This window comes from Diorhabda sublineata, chromosome 2 (assembly GCF_026230105.1).
Source record: "Diorhabda sublineata isolate icDioSubl1.1 chromosome 2, icDioSubl1.1, whole genome shotgun sequence".
Lineage (NCBI taxonomy): Eukaryota > Metazoa > Arthropoda > Insecta > Coleoptera > Chrysomelidae > Diorhabda > Diorhabda sublineata.
The window spans coordinates 10,206,004-10,227,601 of record NC_079475.1 but is presented as its reverse complement, the minus strand read 5'-3'; the positions used below and the strand labels follow the sequence as shown (position 1 = coordinate 10,227,601).

The 21,598-nt window shown below is 31.1% G+C and overlaps 2 protein-coding genes across 3 annotated transcripts in view; one reads left to right on the top strand and one right to left on the bottom strand.

Moving 5' to 3' along the window:
- Positions 1 to 4,811, top strand: part of LOC130440727 (aftiphilin) — an 18,314-nt gene extending 13,503 nt beyond the window's left edge. For both annotated transcript variants that reach the window (XM_056774030.1, XM_056774028.1), the window contains one exon: positions 3,898 to 4,811. The gene's annotated coding sequence lies outside the window, so the exon portion shown is untranslated. The remainder of the gene's footprint in view (positions 1 to 3,897) is intronic.
- Positions 252 to 21,598, bottom strand: LOC130440726 (autophagy-related protein 2 homolog A). The gene is made up of 27 exons (XM_056774027.1): positions 21,355 to 21,598; positions 19,653 to 19,821; positions 18,906 to 19,052; positions 18,745 to 18,847; positions 17,646 to 18,015; positions 16,850 to 17,007; positions 15,568 to 15,722; positions 15,364 to 15,519; positions 15,040 to 15,310; positions 13,727 to 14,005; positions 13,170 to 13,388; positions 12,247 to 12,522; positions 11,918 to 12,093; positions 11,452 to 11,757; positions 10,602 to 10,931; positions 9,700 to 9,890; positions 9,016 to 9,203; positions 8,592 to 8,835; positions 7,329 to 7,626; positions 6,319 to 6,905; positions 5,417 to 5,584; positions 4,620 to 4,785; positions 3,419 to 3,638; positions 2,736 to 3,010; positions 1,792 to 1,946; positions 1,574 to 1,717; positions 252 to 854 (listed from the first exon to the last, which is right to left on the bottom strand). The coding sequence occupies exons 1-27, from the start codon at positions 21,523 to 21,525 to the stop codon at positions 606 to 608; spliced, it is 6,171 nt and encodes a 2,056-aa protein (XP_056630005.1). The 5' UTR covers positions 21,526 to 21,598; the 3' UTR covers positions 252 to 605.

Sequence of the window (21,598 nt, the reverse complement as noted above, 5' to 3'; positions counted from 1 at the left end):
TGAATTTTTTTCGCCCAGGATCTCATAATTCAAGTTTCAGAGAGATTATTGTGGAAATATTACATTTATGATATTCATATAGACTTAATTTCTTTGTTTGTAATGTTTTTTTCTATACACTTTATGTCCTTAATTCCGTTTTTCTCCGACATCTCTTCTTACTGCGTTTTGCTTTTACATTTACCAGTTTGCTATACAAAAAAGTGGTGGAAGTCTCCAACTATATTTGTTACAAAATAAATTTAAACGAATTAGTATCATATTTTATTCAATTATCAATAATTGTATAAAACGTGTAGACCTATGATAAAAAAATTTTATCGACTTAAAAGTATATTATTTAAAACACAGACACCTTAAAATAAAAACATATTTTATTTACACAATCAACATGCCTTAATGAATATCATTAGCAAAATATTTAAATGAACATCCATTTGAAAATAATATTAAATATTGTCACATAATTTTAATAGGTATACATAAAAATACTCGATCATAAGCATTTTATATCAATCCTATAAAAATGAACCTATAGTTAACCTAAAAACAAAATTTGGATTACTTAAAAATAATTTTATTAAAGATCATTTCAATCACAGTCTTTAATTATTATCACATTGCGTATTATCGTCACTTCGCCATTTTTGGTTAGCTTCGCGTCTTGCATCTGGCACTAATTGACTGCGCATACCACCTAGAACGTTGCTTGTAGCCTCCGACGCTATTATAATTGGTTTCAAAATAGTCGGTGGAATCTGACGCAAAACACCGCCTACAGCTCCGCTGTAGCCCTTTTGTTCTTTTTCGTGTGCTGCTACTTGAACTATAGTGCCAGCTGTCTCACCAATACCCTGTAAAAATCATAAAATTGAGAAAATATCATCAAACAGGAAAATGGCATAAAAAATCATTCCACGCTAAATGTTCAAGCGTAAAATGACAACCTCCTAAATATTATTGACAAAAAACAGTAGAATCGAGTTAATTTGGTTACTTTTACTAAGAGAAGAAATTACATCCAAATTACTGGGCATTATCAAAAAGTCAATTTATAGAGTAAAACTGGATCGAAAGAAGAATATTTTTCCAAACCCTATTGAACCGTATTCAAAAAGGTAGATTCACAACGTAAATTTAATTTGCATTTTCCGTGGCAGCGCTGCAGGTGTAGTTCTGCACATACACAGCAGTCACTGTGGATCAAGCGTAACGATATAACGCCGTTTTCAGTTCGATGTTGATTCGTGCACATGGAGGAGAGGGATTCAACAGTTCAAATGGCTGGTGACTATCTAGTGCAGTAAAGAATGTAGTGAACGTTTATCATGGTGATTGATGACGAGCTGAACGAACATGTTATACTTCATGCTTAAGACTTGTGTTGAAACAATAATTCGTTCTTGTTCATTGTAAATTGTGAGATGTGTTAAGTATGTATTGGTACTTGATCCAAAAAGGCTTAAGTAGGGATGGTAATGATAAATATGAACCTAAGTATTTTACAATATAATAGTCAATTGTTTTTTATATCTTTTATGTGAATCAGAAATAACACCAAAAATATTACTACCTCTTTCATTAACATAAAAGCATTTGTCATCCCTTCTCGAATATCTTGTGGTTGATGATATCTCTTTCTCTTTCCTTTAGATTTAGCTACCATTCTTACACTGGGACCAGGTGACAACATATCATATGCTGTTTCGGCAGTAATCTGAAAAATTAATAATAATAATCATAATATATCATTCGAAGAAAGAAAAATTGATGAACTTTAATTAGATCTACCTGTATCAAATGTATTAATCTAGAAGTAAGTTCCAAAGCAGCCATAGCTGTACATGTAGTAAAACTATTAGCACCTTTTTGGAGACCTCTAACGATCCTACCATCTTTTTGATATTGTTCAATAGGTAACCAAAACAAATCTCGTACTCCTTGGACTAGAAAAAAATTAAATAAAAATGAATTAATAAAAAAAAGAGTTGTAATTACTCTCTTTACCAATAAACTGATTTTTTGGGTTGTTATATAATTTTTTTTCTTTGTAATTATCATTCTGTATAATTAGGTTTGTGCGGTATTCAAGGTAAAAGCAACCAACTGTTTTTTAGATCCATTTTTGTTCACAGGTAGTAAATTTTATATTATATTATTAGAAATTTTTTTTGTAGAGTAGTTCATTTATTTTTTTATTTAGTTCACTTTTGAGTTTTAAAGTGAATGATTTTGTGCAGATACAAATGACATATGTGCCACAAGTTTTGTTATATATGTGGACCCCCATGTTTACTGACATTACATGACATATTTCGTCCAATGCTATTGATAAATAAATAAACTTTAAATTTTTGAACTATAGTTTTGCTTGTTCTAACTCGGTTCCATTGCAATTACTTTTGTACTATCACGATGACCAAGTACTTCTTTCAAGGTAGTATAAAACAATACAGGTTTCAGTCAAGTTCACTTCTGCACTAGGTTTAGTAAGCATTCTTTATATGCCTGTACTTGTGGCTTTTCAAAATAGTTTCTTTGTAAAGGAAATCAATTTACTAATATTCCACAACTCTTTTCAGACCTCAACTCCAAATCAAATTAATCCGTGCTCTAGACAACAGACTAAATATCAATTAAAATACTTTTAGAGCTTCAATGAGTCATAATTATTCATTAATTGTTTATTTTGGACTTTATTGAAAACCGTGTTTTTTTTTTATTGACGTACTTACACAGTTGAACAAGTGTATGCATCGGACCTACTCCACCCAGCAAACTAGGCAATTGATTTTTTCGGATGTCACTTAGCCATTCTTGAATTAAAAATGCCATAAGTTTGTCAACTCCTAGTAATCCATGTCTATATGTTATCTTTTTCAATCTCAATTCAGAGCAATTCAATTGTCCGAGACCCATCAATAGTCCAGGAATAGAACCGTGCGTCATATCTAAACGTTTCCCATGATAATCGAGTCGTATTGGCACTTCCAGGCTAAATTTAAGTTTTCTAAAAAAAAATTCGCTTAGAAATCTTTATTTTTAGATCAGGTAAATTCAAATTTTTAGTACCATATTTAATAATGAAATAAACTTAATAACACGCACTTTTGATGATAATATTAGTAAAATCTCTTTCTATTGACACAACAGGTCCATAATATGCAACTTAGGTCAATAATTTAGATATATAAAAGTAATTATATTACCAAGTATACATATATATGGTATATTTGAAAATTTGTGAGTGGATGAATCTTTTAAAATTTCAAACAGATGCAATTGGAACGATGTGGATACACTTGGTAAAATTGTATGTGATATGAGTTATGACACTTATTCCGTACACGCCATATAATGAGAGATATTTCTCTGGATGAAACCAAAATTTTAAAAAGTAATATTAGAATTATTTTACCTAAAGAATACCGGAGATCCGTCTGAAGAACTCGTAGTGGAATCTGTTGACACACTATCAAAATCGAACTGGTGCCTACTCTCTTCCATTAGCATAATCAAATTTTCATCGACTGCTTTCATGGCTTTTTTCTTAAAAATATCTCCATTTTCTATACTAACAGTCATGATTGGGGGTTGATGAGTGGGAGTATTATGTTTTGAACGATTACCTTGATCATCTACAATGCAGAGTATGTACATGTGAATATAAGAGATGAATAATGAATGACTCTAAACTGTATATTAGAGGTTCCAAAGATTTTAATTTTAAATTCGATTTTTTTAAAAATTCGTTCCAGTGGTTTACACTTGAATTTTTGGATATGAGGAACATTACCATTAAGTTGAAATTTTTTGAACCATTGGTGATATTACTAAACACACTGTTTACACTACCACTACACCATCAGTGTAAGTAGTTAAACTGTTTATTTTCAGAAATTTGGTAAAGGTAGCTTGAGCACGTGCAGAGGATGCCTTCTGATTGATACAAGCACAGAGCCATGTATGGACTTTCTGTAGACCGCATCTTCGCTGGTTGGAGAACGTTGAAGCGGACCTGATCCATCTAGGGGTTGGACGTTGGAGTTATCATGCTCAGGACAGAAAATATTAGCAGTCGTCGATTGTTGAGAAGGCACTGGATCGTAGCACCGGTTAAAGAAAAAGAAGATACCACGAGGTTTTTTACAACACCAACTGAAATTTCACCTCGAGCATTGATAGTAATGTCTCCAGAGAAAGAAAGACTGTCCCTAATATGTGACTCTGGAGATTTTGGAACATTTTGGTATGATTTTTATAAAAGTATTAATCTCTGACTAGAGTCCTTTATTGGCAAAGCTAAATTAACATTAACATTTTCGATCGCCACATTAAACAACTTGAAAATACTTTTTTTTTAAATAGAAATTACTGAATCATAAGAAATTGTTGAGAAATTCTTAAAAAAGGTTAGGCCTTGAGTATATTGGACTGATTAAGATTTTAAGTCCTAAAATCTACGTTTCATAAATTGGATATTTATTATTAACTACAGGTGACATAAAATTAAAATGAAAATAAATTAGAAAATATGTACCTTTGAAAAATAATTATCAGAACATGACTTTTGAATACTGTACCAATGAGAAATAATTAACAAATTTGCTTCAACTCACCTGATTTTGCGGAACTGTCATTACCAAGATCACTAAAAAAATGTATGAGAAACAATAACGAATCTTGATCAATATTGAGCCTAAGAGGTAACATTGATATTTTTAGACAGCATTCTTGTGTTGGTAGTTTCGGATCTGGTCTAATATGTAATGCTTTTATCATAACCTGAAGAATAAAATATCTGAATTTGTTGGTGTTACTCATAATGCCTGATCCCTCGAACCTTCCATATGTCTTTGGTTTTTATCCAACTCAAAGGACCAGACAGTTTAAGTGTTGGTATAAGAATTACAATAGTTTGTTATTAAAAAATTTTAAATTTAAATGTGGAGATTTGCTGTTCTGAAATAATCAGTTTAATATTTCAATAGCTACGTAGTACACTCCATGAGAGTTCTCGGCCGCACATAGTAAATAGAGTGCGGTCGCAAAAATCTTTATACACTCGTCAGTGACAAGTCTCGATAAGCTTTAAACAAAATTTCAACTTGGTGCTTTGGTCCATTTATATGAATAAACTTCTACAAAAAAAAACAAAGCGACTACGCATTGAATCAGTTTTATTTATAGTAGTCAAACTAGATTGACGATATGAAAACATTCTAGAAAAAATAAATAGAAATTTCGACAATATAACGAAACTATTTTAAAAATCAAATTTCATTCACTGGTCTCGAAATCAATTAATTATTGGACTGATTATAATTGAATTCTTGTGGGAAATTGGAAACGGTAATTTTTTAAAATTAATATAAATCAGAGTATTCAACAAAGAACAGGGCATATTTATTCTTACCATATGCGCCTGTGACTGCTTTGGTCTACTCTGGCTAGTATATTGATATAAAAATTTATTAAACTGGCTCGATTCCAATCTATCCACGATTTCCACATCAGATATTAAAAGTACTTGCCGGGAGGCTTGCACCGTTGTTTCGGGATAAACTTCATGTTGAAACCTAATCTAAAACATAATTATAATTAGAGTAAGTACGAGATACGATTATGTTATGCTGATATAAAATAAGAAACAGTTTCATATGTTGTTATAATTTTTGATATGTCTTCATTTGGTTGGCAAGATTTTCAACCACCCTATATAGAACTCAACTAAAGCTCTAGTTTTAGACAAATTGCCTTTAATTCCCGTGAATTCTGCTTTTTCTAGCCATATATATAAAATCGCTAGACATGCACTGCTTTTCTAATTTTATGTAACTCTTGTTTCGGATTGGCATTTTGGTTATCTATCGCCGATGTGAACATCCACGATTCACGATGACATGCAATAATGACGATTGACCGATCTTAAAGGCAACTAATAGAAATGGATCTTCATCATTCAGCTCATCTGAATCTACTGCTGGACATAAGTCTCCCGTAATTGAATCCATTTGAGTAGATTATGTACTGCATCTACCAGTTTATTGCATTTTCTAATTATCGTCAGATCATTTCGATGGTCGGCGTCTCCTACTATGCGTCTTAACGAGGTCTCCACTCAAAAATTCTGTATTCCCAGCGTCCATAGGAAAATTTAGCTACGTGGCCAAACCTGTGGCACTTGAAGACGTTTGATTTAAAAATTATGATTTTGAATCATATGGAAAAAACGTTTTGGAACTGGGTATTGATTATATTTTGTTTTTTACAAAAAAGTTAGTAAAATATGGAATGAATTCATTAAAAATAATTTACCTTATTTAAATGAAATTCCATATGAACGTCATGGTTTCTATTAACACCTCCTTTGAGTATCCAATTCATATTAGCCTTCTTTTTATGCACTTTACTTTTAATGAGTACCTCATCTTGTTTAGTCCTCGAAAAACTAACGCTGTCATTGAGCCGAGTTTCGGAAAATTGTACATTCACTTTCTTATTTTCACCCTCGGATTTATGAAAATCATTTCCGCCATATATATTCCATACAATCGTCATATCACAAAGAGTATATTGGGCGATAGGAACAGGAAATGACTTAGGTGCTTTCAAGTGATCTGTTTTGCCATCAGGGGTAACGTAATGATATTCTACGACTCGTAAAGGATCATTGTCCTGCCAAAGAACGTCAGGAATTTGTGGGCAATGTCCAAGTCCGGAATCTTTTCCTATGAAACAAAATTCGTCATCAGTATCGCTACTCCTATTAGAATTATAAGTGACATCGCCTAATTCATATTTCACTTGGGGTGGCAATTGTGAAATGGTATCTTGCTGAGCCATGTGTTTTTCGCCAGGGAAATAAAATACTTCGGGATCTATGCCAAAAGCCGAGATCTTATCTAAAAAATAAAATAAGTAATCAGATGTATTAACATCAACATGATATTAGACATAAATGCAAATTTGTGACCAACTAGAGATGGAAAAAATTAAAAGTAATAGTATACTAATATCGTCAATTTTAAAACTGCTCAATTAATAGAAGTTGGTCAATAATTATATTAATTTCTAAGAGCTGATAGTATGTATAACAATAATCCTGTATACTATTGTCTAAAACTAAATAATAAGAAATTGTAGTGTTCCAAGGTTTAATCAATATTATAATTAGAATCTTAGATAGAACTTCCAGCATAAGTAAATATAAAGTTGAAGAATTTGACACAAAATTGGATAGTCTTTCAAAAAATAGAGCGAATGTCGACATATTTCCGGATTTGTTGAATTTAATAATAAATTTACACTGTTGTGGATTCACTTACCTTCTTTCGGTACATCCTTTTCCTTCATAGCCTCTCCCAGTAAAGAATTAACATGTTCATGTTGACTCTTTGACAAATTACTAATCTGCGGTTCAACCGAAACTAATTCTGTTTCCACGCGATGTCTGGGACTAGAAAATGGAGGTGCCGAATTCGTTGAGGACGGTTGCACTAAATCTCCATCGTTTGCAAAATAAATGATCAATAACATCAACATACGACCACTATCGGCGCATGTATTGATTTTTAGAATGTTGTTAGACACTCGAAGGTCTATGTGAGGATGAGCTCTATCTTTCTAAAATTATGAATATTTCAAATAAAATGAATTTGTATGATTGAGTATAACAAAAAATGGTTGGGTGATTAAAAGTAACGGTTGGCAACTAATGATTTACTTTTCATATTTATCACAGTTTTCAAAGACTGCTAATATAATTTGTAAAAGTAGATATACGATTTTTTATTGTTTATAATCCAACTCTACTATTATAACAAAATCAGTCTATATTGTGCTTAAAACAATTTAATATACGTGGCGTAGCTGTTAAGTAACGAGACTAGCGTTGCTACAGAAAAAGTTGAATGCGATATCTGTGTTTAGAAAAACCAGTGTAGCCGTTGTTTTTGTTTGTATAGAGGCTGTTTTTTAGTTTGCCATGAAAAAGATCGAAGTAAAAATAGAACAAGGGATTGTTGTGAAATTCGGCATTAACTTGTTTGTGGCGTCCACGTGTTTTTGAGTAGTTTAGCATTTACAAGATGACCGAGAAGATGTTGAAGACGATTCACGTTCAAATTGCTCTTCAACGTCAAAAACGGATGAAAATATGGAAAAAGTTGGTAATTTTATTCGATTTAACCGTCGGCTAAGTAATTGTGCGATTGCTGAATCTATAGGAATTGACAGAGAATGTGTGCAGTCGTAAAAGTGAGAGCCAGGAACTAGAATGCGACAAGAAAGACCAATATCTAATTGACTAAAAGAAGTGGAGGAGATTTTAAGAATGATAGGAATTGTTAAACGAAAAGAAAAAAAATTGAGTAAAGGACTCCACAGAGATACTTTATTTTACTTTGATCATCAATACAGAATGTTTGGTAATAAAATATTGCGAACGCCATTTTAAAAGTAAGAATCAATTGAATTCAATCTAATTAGTTTAGTTTATGAAGATTCTTGAATTAGATGTAATATTATAGAATCTATAAGCCACAGATTATTGATCCCTATAAAAAAATTCATATTTAAAGATTTCTTACTTTATCCGTTGTTTTTAAACTAAGCTCAAATAAACCTAGTTCAATAACATTGACGTAATCTCTAACCAGATCAACGGGAGCTACAGATATTTTGCCATTTTTTGATGGTGCTTTCTCGCTTAAAAATAACTCGCATTCTTCAAAAATGAATCTCAAAGTGGACGAATTTGATTGAGCTGCAAAGTGAGAAGACATGCTGAAGTTTCCAATTGTGAATGCCGCTCTTGTTGCTAAGTTCAGTGGTCTGAAACATACATCTATTAATTTACTATCTTGGAAAATGTTTTTTCTACAACTGCTGAGGTTAACCTAATTTCTAAAATATTTTGCTTATATTGTGAGAAATGTGTTTTCTCGCGGAACTTTGGCCACATACATTTATATGTAAAATTAACGATAATTTAATTGCAGAGTTACAAAATACCTGTAATCTATGGCACAATCCCATACATTAAGATGTAATTCCGTTACAACTTCTTTGGCATGATAGTTGGCTATCGGATAATCTTGAACATTAAAAAAATCCAATAGCTGTGAGATCCAAGTGTTTGGTTCTGCACACATTCGATGCTTCAATGTACTTTTGTTTAAACCAAGAGCCACTCGAATAGTCTGAAATGAAGATAAAATATTTCACAAAGCATTTTTCAGTGTAAGAAAAAAATGTAATTGTGAAGTACCATTCCATCAAACCCTTTTGTTGCTCCCTTAAGAGTATATCTCACGAAACAAAGGAATTACTTTAGGCAACTGAGGCTTAGATTCCAAAAATATGTAGAATATCAAAAAAAATCTATAAGGCATTTAGAGGTGACTTGAAAAAGTGACTGAAACCAAATCTTTAGTGCATTTTATTAGTATTGGTATAAGTTTTTGTTATTCACGTATAAAATCGTTTCAAGATTTTTTTTTCGAAATTGTCACTTTTGAAGAAGTTCTAAAAACGAAAAAATAAGCCTTTAGTAAACCCACATTGATGAACTAGTTAACTTTATATGAAAAATGTATATTAAATAAGATTTCACTAAAATTATAAGTTACTGTTGACACGGTAACAAAATAATATCACAGGTGAAACATGTTGAAAACATTAGAAATTATGTCATACCTTGAGGTGATGTGTTTCATGGCCAGCTTGAATTCTAACCGAGACTGTAAACATTTCTCTTTGCCCACCTCTATTTTTTGAAGTTACCAACATGCCTCGCTCAGATTTGTAAATTGTTGGACATAAATGTTTACCTACAGGGGCACCATATTCTTTTAGAGGCTGCATTTGAGAGGGTATGGACATCATATCTAGAAGTAATGCATTAAAAATTAAAAAATAATTTACATTTTTTTTTAAACTGACGTCAACGAAAAGAATTGTTTGAAATTGTCTGAATATATTTTCAAAGGTGTCAAATTTAGATAATAAAAATACAGGGTACATCCTAATTTAAACTCTTTCCAAAAGTGTGCAATGGGTTAAGATCAGGACTTCTTAAAGGTCAAACTAATGCACTTCCTGGATAAAATTTTGTTTCACTTTAGTCCCATGTTGGCCTACATAATCATTTATTAATAAAACATCTGATGTAGTCAGTAGTTGTAAGACCTAACATAACCACATCTATCCTAGCCTCCAAACGGCAACACTCTCTTCATCATAGCTTGGTGACGTAAACTATTACCTGACGCAATTCCTAATGAGACATGGGTATTTCCGGCGTTTTAAAGAAATAATTAATTTACGTCATGCTGATATCAGGACGCATATGGTGATTATACCAACAAAAAAACTCCTCGCCCTACCATGCTTGTAATAAAGCAACAGAAGCATAAAATTTTGACTATGTGTTAATTGCACCCTATGGTGGCCTAGTACCGCTCTTTTTTAGTTACCAGACTTCCAGGTTTGGGATAGAGCTGTCGATGCAGTATATTGTGTCATTTTGAAAAAAAAAATGATCCGAACTTACTGTAGGATGGCGCACAATATAACATTAAGAAAAAAATAATAATTACCGCAATGATATAATTTTGCATTCTGTAGTTGAACACATACAAATCCTAAGGTATCATCTCCTTTATAACCACTAACTACGAATACGTTAGCATCTTCTAAGCTCAACAGAAATTCGCCTTGCTGTCCTGGTATGACATTATTGCCCGAATCTCGAACTGGAGGATGCATTTCTAAGATTCCCCGTCCTATTTGGATACTTAGAACAAAATCACTTTGTGATTTGATGATTGGTTCTTGAACCTGCAACTGTTTCATTGACTGGCGCAGTTTATTGTCATAAATTGAAAAAAATATATTCTCTTCTGATTCTTCACTGTCACTTTCGCTTTCTAAAATTTATATCAAAATTAATATTTGTTCATATAAACTTATCAGAGACAGCTATTATTGCAAAAAATTCAAATAACATTGTTTAAATAAAATTATAAGAACATAATATTATCCACCATTCAATTTATAATATGCAGAAAAAAAGAATCGAGATTGTGTACGTAACTAGAAGTTTCAGCAAAATGGCGAATATACGAGGGTTTTTTTTTTAACATATAGATTTTATTACTAAAAGTAAGGTACAATACAGCTTATTTCTCTACAGAATCACTTTGACGATATTGTAATACAACCCGTGAGCTGATCACATTTACCCACTGATGTACAAGGTTTGAAAGAATCCTATCATATGATTAGAATGAACGTGATCCAGACAACCCGATCATAGTTTCCAAAAAACCCTTGATAGACTAATTGTAAAGAGTTGTACTACATTCGTCGTTGTGTAGCATCTTATGTTTATTATAACTCACTTGAACCCATCAAATTAAAATTTACTTCATGTAAACAAAAGCTTACCATACTCTAGAACACCTTTACACAATCTAAATGTATCCTGACCATCAACAATTATTTCTTTTTCGCCATAACAAGAATAAGTTAAATTCGTTGGTTGTGATTTCACTTTAGGAGCACTTGGAGTCCATAGCAACAAATCGTTATTTATTCTGTTGTACAATAATTCGTAGATATGTTTTGACTTCAATTGGGCAGAAATTTGAGGAATATATACGTCAATGTGAAATTTAGCAGATTCTATAGTCGATTCTATGAATTGTTCTAGTTCGTGTTTGTCACCTGGTAGTATTATTTCGTCGTTATCATCTGAAAAATTCAAGTGATGTTCAATGTAATTATGCGACATATTTAACGTTGAGCTTTCACTTGGGTGGATAACCCCTTGGATAGGGTTGTCCTCCATCAGCATCAGACGATATATTATGATCGATTCGAGCAATACGAGAAATGTCTTAAATGAACTTACCATTTGGATGTTTGGAATGTGGGGTATCGCTTTGATGTACCACTTTTTTGGCGCAAAAAGGTCCTGGTACTTCTTTAATATGATTTTCGAAAGCACCGTAACAAGAAGCAGTCATAATATTTTGTTTGGGTTCCACGTTATCCTGTTCGTTCTTGGGAAATAATTTCAGAGTTAACCTAAATGAAAAGTTTATATTAACGAAAAAAAAAATGATATTATTGGTAGGCTAGTAGTTAGATAAAAATACTGTATTGAATTTTCCAATTTCAAAATTAAAACTACTCATTTGATTACAATTTTTGAAATGATATGAAATTAATTTGTGTTACCTAATTTGGGACCGTACATCTTCCATGGAATATCCATCTTTGTTAATGAATTCCGCTTTGCCTACAGGCAAGGGAATAACATTTTCGTTTTCATAATATAATATGTCCAAAGATTTAGATTGCAATGTAAATTCTTGAAAATTATGATCAGTCGCGACGCTCGATTGTATCACAACATCGGCAAAAATTAAAGACAAATAGTCATTCCTAACGCTTCTATTCCACCAAGGAATTCTGTTGATATCATAGGATGGACGGAAGTCTGGTACTGGGAACCTATAAATTTATTACAATTGAAAGGGATTATAATTCTAGTGTTTCTGGTGATTCAATATTAAGAAAAAAAAGTTTTAATCAATGAACATTTCCGTTCCAAAATCTTCGTCCTGTAGCTAAGTAATTTTTAGAACCGTTGGTGATATTCATACTGAACATATTGTTTACACTATCACTACACCAACGCTCATAATTACACTGTCAGACACGCGTTTCGGCAACCAAGTTATCATTTTCAGAGACCGAAGGTGTCCTTGGTTATCAAAACGCTCATCAGACAGTGTGAATGTGAGTGTTGGTTTAGTGGTAGTGTAAACAGTGTGTTCAAAACATCCCCTAGCATTAAGGTTGCTAATTAAACTGTTAATTAAAAATGCACAGTATTCTATTATCATATATAAATGAAAATTATGAAAAAACTTCTAATTTTATGAAATACGTCCTCTAGTGGAGGATCTGATAAAAATTTCCTAGTGTTTTTCGGGGTCACTATAGTTATAATCCTTTTTGCTGAAGCTAAAATATAATCCATTCCTGAGATATGACCTACGACCGTTCATAGTTGCCCACCCGGTACATAAATAATACTCAAGTCATAGTTCTATTTTATATTTTAAATACGAAAGCAAACCACACTGAATACTAACCTCAATTTTGCATTTATGAACGGACACAAAATTTTCCAGTCTATCTTAGATTGCAAAGTGTTCGGAAATAATTGCATATCATCATGTAATTTTTCAGGCGTTTTCCATGGATTACACATTGAAATGTCAGGGGCGCAAATATTTGGAGAATTTATTAATGCATTTATTCTGTCTATGAGGGTAATATCCAGTTCCAAATCTAATTTTTCCAATGACAGCCTAAAATTGAAGTAAAATCCAACTGCAAATACTTCTAACATAATAAACAAAAATTAAATTAATAGGAAAACAAGCAAAAAACAATAACTGCAAATTAAAATTGATTAGTCGTTGCAGATTTTGAAAAATTTTTTATCAAAAATAATTCGTTAGCATATCGTTCAGATGTATTACAAAATCTTCTTGGCTTTTCCTTTTATTTGTTCAGGTGTCAATGTTGTTATGTGTTCTCTTGTACTCACTTCTTCCACTGCCTTCTGTCAGAACATTGCAGAATCTTCTATTCTATATAACTTTTCAAATGCTAAGTCCATTATATAGTAATTTAAAATACTTACGTTATGTCTGATTTGGGGCCGCCCCTTCTAGTACCATTTTTTAATTTTTCTACGCGTTTAAAGGACATTTTTAAATTCGGTATTGACCCCGAATTTGAGGATTTGGGCAAAACACGTTCTTTGAATGAAATTAATTGGATATATTCTGCAGAGTTGTTTGATGTATTATATAGACATTCGTACAGTTCTACTTTCATAAATGACAACTCTCCAGATATAGAAAATGCTGAACTAGTAGTTTTTTCGGCGCCATCTATTTGAAAGGGAGCAGCAAACAACCTGAAATTTTTTTTACAAAATTAATTACTCACTTGAACCTTGAAATAATTTATCATAGCCATATATTCTGGCACTATTGATTGAATCTAGATGTCTGTATTCCTGTACTCTTTTAAGTATTGAGTTGCTCAGTTCAGTTAATAGTGGGGTTACACTGTCTCTTACCATATACACTGTTTTATCAACATTTACACTAAGTTTATTATTACACAGTCAATCATAATAGGGAATAAGACCACTATTAACGTTTTTTCAATTTCACTTTCATTCATTCATACTGGAATACAATAAAACAGTGTCATCAACAAACATTATATAATCGGATTTGGCCCTAGATATTTTAACCTATGTACATATAAAAGGTATTATTGTAGTGGCACCAGAACCTTGTGCCACACCTATATTTGCAGTTTTTGTGTCACCGGTATATAGAGCTTTCTCCAATTTCAGTATGTTTCGAAAAGGTTATGGCATACCTCTGTTAGCTCAATTTTATAAAGCTTTTGTAGTAATAACATAACGTTAGCGTGGCATAATTAAACAGTTAATCAATACCCGATATTAACCACAAATCATATTTGGAAAAAATCCAGAGTAAAAGTATTTTTACTGTTCCATGTTATGTATAACATGTCAGGAGTTAGTTAGTTAGTTATCACATAATTAAACGAATTTTCTAAGTGTAAACGTACTAAATAAATTTTTTGAAAAGTGATTTTCCACCTTCAGTTATTAATTATGCGAATTAAAGTTTAATCAAAATGTCAGAAATCGTTTTATATAATTAATGTTATTTATTTTTGTCTCATTCTAATAAATAATGTGTTTACTTCATATGAATAATTTTTGACTTTGGTTTTTACAAAAACAATATTTTCAGTACTCCAGTCATTATCAATTAATTGATATTTTTAATTAATATGTCTGAAGGAAATCTGCAGATTGTTTTGATCTGAAAAGAGGGAAGTTTGGTTGTAATATGAAATTTAGTTTCAGTACTAATATATACACTTAATGTTCAATATTTCACTTACTTTATATTATTTGAACAACAAGCTTTATCCAAAAGTTCTCTACCACGATCGAACTCTTCAATTTCGAAATTCGTAAAAGAAAACTCTTGCAATTTACCAAAAAAATCATCGACAATTTGTTGCATTCTTTCTACACTCGACGGAGCTAAAATTATATCATTTTCTACAGGTTGAAATAATATATCTTCTAATAATAGAACAGTAGCCACTGCATCAATTCTTATTCTGAAACTTGATATTTCAGCAGTTGGATCAGAATCAATGTTATTATCTGAAAGATGATCCGTTAGAAATTTATTACTTTAATATATTTAATTAATTTACATCGCCGTCTAGTTCTAGTAGTTTGATCTGTAACAGAACTTATTATACTAGAATTAACGCTCGATTCCATACTGCTACCAAGACCAGACATTGTACTTTCAAATATTCCACTTACGTTACTTTTCATTGGTAGAAAGGTATCTTCCGTACTCTCATCTAAAAAAATGGGATTTAATTAAGAGAACTTATAAATAAAATGTGTACCTAAGGCTCCCGATGACCATCCCTGTGCCGCTTTTAGACCTGCTATCTGTTCATCCGATAAAGTCTGTAATTGATGTTGCAGTTCTTGCTCTACTCTTTTGTAGTCCCACGATGTCATCGGTTTTGCTTCACATTTTCTTCTTGGAACGACGTTACTAGAAAAATAATATAATAAACAATGAAAATTTAGAAAACTAAATACTCGAATAAAACAAAATCAGCAGTTTCATTAATACCTTTTAATATTATGTTACAAGGTCATTTACATTGAGATATATTAAGAGACTGGAGGATATGACAGAAGGCCAGTAGAGAAGAAGAAGACATGTAACGGTAAGAGTAATTTCACAAAATGTGATAAATGTTGGAATTAGACCACTGCTCTTCAACTGATCAGCAAAGCAGCTATAATAAGATTCGTATGAGAATATGAAGACTGGAATGTTCCATATTTGAGTATGTACTTTTCACGAATGAGTCCAGATTCTGTTTATATACTTCAGATTGGAGAATACCTTTTTATGGAAGAGGTGGCGAGAGGTATTTTCCTTGCAACATAGAACAACAAATTTTGAAGTGGTGGCCTTTCTTTAAGGGCTCATACAGAATGAGTATTGTTGGTAAAAGGATCATTAATTGCTCGTAGGTACATTACAGAGATTTTAGAATCACATTTAGTTCCTAATTCCCCTTTTATAGACAATGACATTACACGGAGTTGGAAATTTCTAGCTTTGATGAAATTTTATAAAAAAATAAGAACTCAATTTTAGTTATCACTTTTTAAGGGTGATATCTCAGAAAGGGGTGGACTGAGGAAATTTTGTTATAGGAAAGATTTCATACGAGCAATCTCCTTCTGAATTTTGTCGCATGAATTTAGAAACATCTTGTATAAGGTGTCATTTCATTTCATTGCCTTTAAATTAATGCATAAAAATTAATGAAATATTGTTTTATTTATAAACTATACTTTTGGGTCGATTTATTGCATTTAAAAACGATACAATAATATTAAGCTCTGATTATTTTCTACAAGTATTATGATAAAAACTATCAACTTTTTTTAATTTTAATTGTGGGTAGTGTAAGTGATTCATTTCTAAATACTAACCTTGTAACCTTTTGCATAAATTTGCAGATTTAATGCTATTTTATGTTTGAATACATTGTAAAATTGCTAATTTCAAAAGGATTGTTTATTGTATATAAAAAAACGTTTAACATAATGTACAGCTGTAGAGATCAATGTACATATTTCCGGATCTACTATTTAGCTTACCTTGTATCAACCGTATCGGGTTTTGATAAACCATCTATAACCTCTATAAGAACATGGAATTGCCTTGGTGATAAGAATATTATAAAAGAACCAAATAGAACGTCTATAGATACTTTAGGCCCTTCTGTATCTTCAGATTGTTTTAATCTGACTTTAACCTTAAAACATTAATCGGATATCACAAAACTTATTTCTGCAGATATTAATATTCATATGCAAAATTCGATGAATGTCAAACTATCAAAAGCCCCTAATCCGTGTACAAGCTGCCTTAAATACTAAATCTTATCGAATACAAAAGCTATAATGGGTATTTATCGTCGTTTAGAGTCACATCAATATAAAATAAAAGTAAGTAATTTGATTCGTGAATGGAACTTCAAGTGGTGAGATAATTCACAAGTTGGATCTCTGTCTTGGTTACGTTAGTGCAATGTTGCGAAAGTTTTAATTGTGACCAAACTATAAATGCAAGATTCTATCAATAATACAAATCAAAAATTATGTTTCCTTATAAAACAGCCACTAATTATTTGTAACAGAGAATGTTAGTCTAGATCAACGCCACACTACTGGTAAGAACGTTTCCTCTTGTCTGTATTCAGAAGATTGGTTGTACACAGCTGCCATACCATGGCACTACCATATCATCCCATTCACAATATATTTTGATTCTAATGAAAGTTTTCTGTTTCCTTTTTGAAAACGCGTGTCTCAATAAGTGGATCAAAAAAGAAATTCAACCCCAAAATAGAAAAACATAAAGATTGAGACTAAATCATTTTTTTAATCTTACCTGTTGCTTATCAGTAATTTTTGCAAATTTTATAACATGCCGGTGATCGTCCACACATTGCTCGACTTTTTTAAAAACATCTTTAACGTTTACTTTTTCAGTATCCATCAAGGAATCTTTAGCACGATTAGAAGACTCTATCACAGTAACTAAAGAATCATTTTCTGTTTCGAATTGAGACTGAACGAAAAGCGATTTACTAAAAGTTCTAGCTTTACTCGAAAATTCCACTGTCGATAGTGTCACACCTGTTATAGAAAAAATTTTTGTAGTAAAAGTATTTTCCATATATGCTTTCTTTTGGTCTTGAGTAGTGTTTGTAGCTTCATCAGTAGATGGATCGCTACCTGCTTCATCTGAATATTCAATTCTAAAATGAAATATGATAAGTTAATAGTTTCAAACTGATTTATTAATAGTGAATTTTTTTTATTAATATACAGCACTTTTACAATCTACTCTATAAACATAATAATAAGTAAATTGTCTATAATTCACTAAACAGAGTCCATCCATATTCTAAGAGTATTTATTGTGGGATATATTCTGGTCATATTCTTTTCAATCTTCTCTTTGCTAGTAGCTGGTTGAGTAGATTATTTATTAATTCTTTGTTATGGTCAATGGATCGGTTTTTGTATCTTGTCTAATAGTTTTTTATCACATCTTTGATTAGTGGGATGTTTAGGTCGTTATGAATTGTTTGGTTAATAACGTACTAGGGGGCTCTACTTAACATACTGGAATGTTTGGAGTATCTTTGAACACTATCCATTAATGGTGAAATAAAACAACATTAACTCATAATATTGTAAAGGGAGCTTGCATGGTTTGAGATAATAATAGTTTTGGATAGTATATATACAACTTTTATTATTATTTTTAATTATTATTATTATTTTTTTAAGTCTTCGATCAATATTTATAAAGAAAAAAATCATTGAAAATTCAAAAATTTTGTTGATAGCTGAACCTGATGTTCTTATAGCTACTTGACAAAAAATTTTGAAATATATCACTAAACTAGATACAATATATACAAGTGACTCACCATGTAGATATTTTTACATATTTTCAACTTTTTCAATAAAATACTTACAAATCTATATTCATTAAGACTCCTACTCCAGTTGTGCTATTTTTAGGAACATGTTCAATTTGGAGAACTGTATCTACAAACTTTACTTTTACTCTGCTTAATACTGTAAGAAATAAATTATTACATTCGATTTTCAACAATGTTGTCTAACCAATACTTACTCGAATCTATGGTTTGAGCAAAAAGTTTAATTCCTTCATAGGATTCTATGGGATTTGATGAATTCACTCCATCTTGCCTTGCACATTCTTCTGCTAATTGCATGGAACTTGTCATTGAGTTCCACATTGATTCGAACATTGATGTAGCTGGAATATTGTTTACTTAACAAAATAAACAACAAATTTAATATTAGAGAAGCGTTTTATAACAAGTTTAAATTCTAACAACAATTATTTTTTGTCAATATACATCAAGACAAGAAATCTACAGGTCAACTAAGTATTCTAAAATTGATGGAGCTCAAAAGCAGTGACAAACCAATGAATCATATGCATAGCAATCATGTGCCAATAAAATTTTTTGTCAAAATTGAAATCGATCTCTCTGATATACAGATAGTTCGAAGCTAGCACAAAAAGCTAGTTCAGGTATTTTTGGACCACAAGCTTTCCATACTACTGGTAATAGGACGAGATCTCAGGCAAGGAATGCCTTCTGGTGTACCCTCTTCAACCTGACACAGCTCTACCGGCTGTTATCTTATTTTGTTCAATAAAACTTTAGTACTCTCAGTTCCTATTCTCAAGTAGTTTGTACTAATTATTTGCTGCTTCTCTAAAGACTATCGAATTATTAGTAGTTAGTTAGAAAATACAAGAGACAATTTTATACTAGGTTCTGATAAGAATTCTTTAAATATGGTTGAGAAGTTTTAAGCTTAGAATTATTGAACAATATTATTTTACCAGATTCATTTCTTTTTTTGGGTTGAACAGTAATTTTTAAACCTTTCACCTCAACATAGCTAGAATCTTTTAGTATGGACATAAACGGGACACTGATAAAAAGGCTCTCAATATATCCATCTACAAATTCCAATGGCCAATTTTGTTGTTCCCCTAATTCGTTTAGTGCCTGTAACAAAAAAATGATTGAAATGTGGATAGTACATTCTACATATGCTAAATATTTGGTACTATTTACATTTATAAATCAATAAAAAACACTCTAATTCATCTGGACCATCAAAATTAATAATTTTGACAGTCAGCACCCTACCCATAATCAACCAACTTTATAGATGTTTCACATTAATATACAATGTTCTAGTTAATATTTTAGCTAGTGTTTAGAACCCTAGATGATGTTTTAAAGTTAACAAAGTAAATATGAGCAGACGGACAAAACAATAAGCAGAAAATTAAGTACTAATTAAACGTTAATTAAGTGCCATATTACAAAATTTTCTTTAGAAAAACTAAAAAAAAATTACTATTAATGTCATGATATGAAGTGAGGATGATGTCTAAATTAAGGAATTTTCTAGCTAGGTAAGTGTATAAAAAACAAGAAGTAATAAGAAGAAATTATATTATTGGAGAATTCTTTGTACTATCATATTGATAGGAACTGATATGAGTTGTAATTTTTTGCTCTATTTACAGAATACAAGAAAATAAAATCACCTCATGATAATTGGAAGGCCAATAATAATGAAACTTCAAAGCAATAGAGATGGAGTGAAAATTGTTAAAAAGGACACTAACATTATACTTATATTTGTTATAACAGAATAGTTGATTTGCTCACAAAATGTTCATAAGATTCTTATTCTAAAAAAACAATAACATCTGAGTACTAAAACCTGTCCCAAATTCATGTTTAAATATAATTCTTTATAACAAGTGTACAATGGTTCTCTTTTCATTTATTACCCTTTCCAATTTTATGTTTGTAAGGTTTTCTTATCTTTCTACCTGTGAAAGTGAATCTTCTCATTATATTCTTCCTTTAAGTATGGTTTAACTTGGCTTAAAACCTTTAACAGGTAGAATTTATTTATAAGTTTTTATCATGGATACTTGCTATTATTGGTTTTTATTGTACTGAACTTCTTAATAATATTTTGCACTATTTTAATTAAATACTAAATTTATTTGAATAAACCAGGGCCAAAGAGTATAAAAATATTAAGAAGCCACAATGGGATCAAATATAATACATATAAAACCCTTACCAAAATAATGGCTTTGTAAGTTTCAAACCCCGAGAGAAGATAATTCAATTAAATAGAGTATTAGAGAAAATTTTTGAGCTTAAAAAAATAATATTGAAATTGGTTTACCTACTTTACAACTAATTAAATGAATTTACTTTACAGCTGCAATCTTCAATTTCATTTAATCAGCATAGAACATTTTAGGCTTAATGATTAAAGATATAAACAACAGATAAAAGTATATGATTTGTAGGTTATTCACAATAAAAATTTCCACATGTTTTCAAATGTGCAACTAATATATGATGCAAAGATTATAATGTAAACAAATAAATATACTATTTGTAATATCAAAAAATATCAATTATCAACTAATAAATGTAATGTGAATATTGTAATATTTTAAAAATGGATACGAAAAATTGTATTGCGTCTTTAGCATTTATTACCTGAACATCAAGGCTGATATTTTCTACAGTTCCAGTGCCATTGTATAGGTCAATATTCAGTTGATCTCGTGTTAATTTCTCTTCAAAGAACTGTCCGAGGTATCTTTGAAGCAAATACGCACACACATTTTTTTTTATACTCTCCGGTAATATATTTTGATACCACGACATTTTACTTGAGAAATATACATGGGATACAACTCTAATCACTCTTTGTTGTACATACAGACTGACATTTCAGAAC